The sequence below is a fragment of the Octodon degus genome, unplaced genomic scaffold (assembly GCF_000260255.1).
Source record: "Octodon degus isolate 3935 unplaced genomic scaffold, OctDeg1.0 scaffold00193, whole genome shotgun sequence".
NCBI classification, from domain to species: Eukaryota; Metazoa; Chordata; class Mammalia; order Rodentia; family Octodontidae; genus Octodon; species Octodon degus.
In genome coordinates this window covers 3,514,806-3,516,091 of record NW_004524769.1, presented here as the reverse complement: position 1 = coordinate 3,516,091, position 1,286 = coordinate 3,514,806, and the positions used below count along the sequence as shown (strand labels likewise).

Below are 1,286 nucleotides of genomic sequence, written 5' to 3'. Positions count from 1 at the left end.
GATACAATTCCCCTATGATGAATGCTATCACTATGTATATATAAAATGTACCAATAAGGACTGGGGAGATAGCTCAGTGGAATAAGTGCTTGCCTGGCAAGCGCAAGGTCCTGAGTTTGATCCCTGATACCCCCCCCCCAAAAAAATACGTTAAAATAAAATGTACCAATAAAAAAATTCAAGGAAAAAATAAATTTAAAAAATCTAAAACTTTTTAAAAAGATGGATTTATTTTGGGCCATTCAGACTTTTGTGAATCCTGAATGTGGTGTCAAGAGAGGAGGTGCCACTGTTGTCCACCCTTCTCTCCATCCTTCTCCTAGGTTCAGCTTCTGCACTGCATTAAGCAAACGGTCACTGGGGGTGAGTCGGAGATCGTAGACGGGTTTAACGTGTGCCAGAAGCTCAAGGAAAAAAATCCCCGGGCTTTCCAGATTTTGTCATCCACCTTTGTGGACTTCACGGACATTGGCGAGGATTACTGCGATTTCTCTGTGCAGTCCAAACACAAAATTATAGAGTAAGTACTTTCATCGTATTGATTTCTCACAGGAATAAAACGATTATCAGAAAGCGTTCCATTTTGGCCTAAAGCCTAAGCAGAAAGCTCCATGCGCTTCAAACTCCTTTTTCTTACCTTCAGCCCATGATTAGCACAACAGAGAGAAAAATATCTCATTACCATTTTTAAAATTCCTTAATGAATCACATGAAATCTGTTCCTGATTAGTACTAGAGGGAAAGCACCTGTAATGTCACACACACTGCGTTTTTAAAATGCAAATTCTAGTTGGTGATGATGCAATTGCAGTGGACTGAACCATTTTGGCTGAAAGTGAAGGACTATAACTCGAAACAGGTAGATCCAGGAGTTCAGCACTATCGTCTGGTCTCTTCTTCGCTTTGCTGTCTTTTGGGTTGGCTCCGTGTTTGCAAATGATCTTCAGTGTCGCTAAGATCTTACTGGCCTTAGAGTTACTAATGACAGCACAGCGAGAACGTTCACTTCCTCCCAGCTATAGCAAAGCTGGGATGTCCCTCTGGCAGGCCTTGACGCCTTAGTGTCGCCAGGCCTGGAGGGCTCCAGTCAACCAATCCAGGACGACACGGCCATCGCAGGAGCAGGCTCAGTCGTCCCAACCCCACACCTGGGAAAGCTGCGTTCCCCAGAAGCCGGCAAGCAGCTGAGGTCACGCAGTGCTCATGTCAGGCATTCTACGTTCTCTCGCTCTTTAACATTTAGCACAGTTTTCCTGGCTGTCTACAAAAGCCATATAGCTCTCCTT

At 44.3% G+C, this 1,286-nt stretch overlaps 1 protein-coding gene across 1 annotated transcript in view; it reads left to right on the top strand.

Annotated features, from left to right (window-relative positions):
• Bbox1 (gamma-butyrobetaine hydroxylase 1) overlaps positions 1-1,286 on the top strand; it is a 59,660-nt gene that overhangs the window by 42,839 nt on the left and 15,535 nt on the right. Inside the window, exon 6 of the mRNA XM_004644124.2 lies at positions 324-520. Within this exon, the coding sequence (XP_004644181.1) occupies positions 324-520 (197 nt within the window). The remainder of the gene's footprint in view (positions 1-323; positions 521-1,286) is intronic.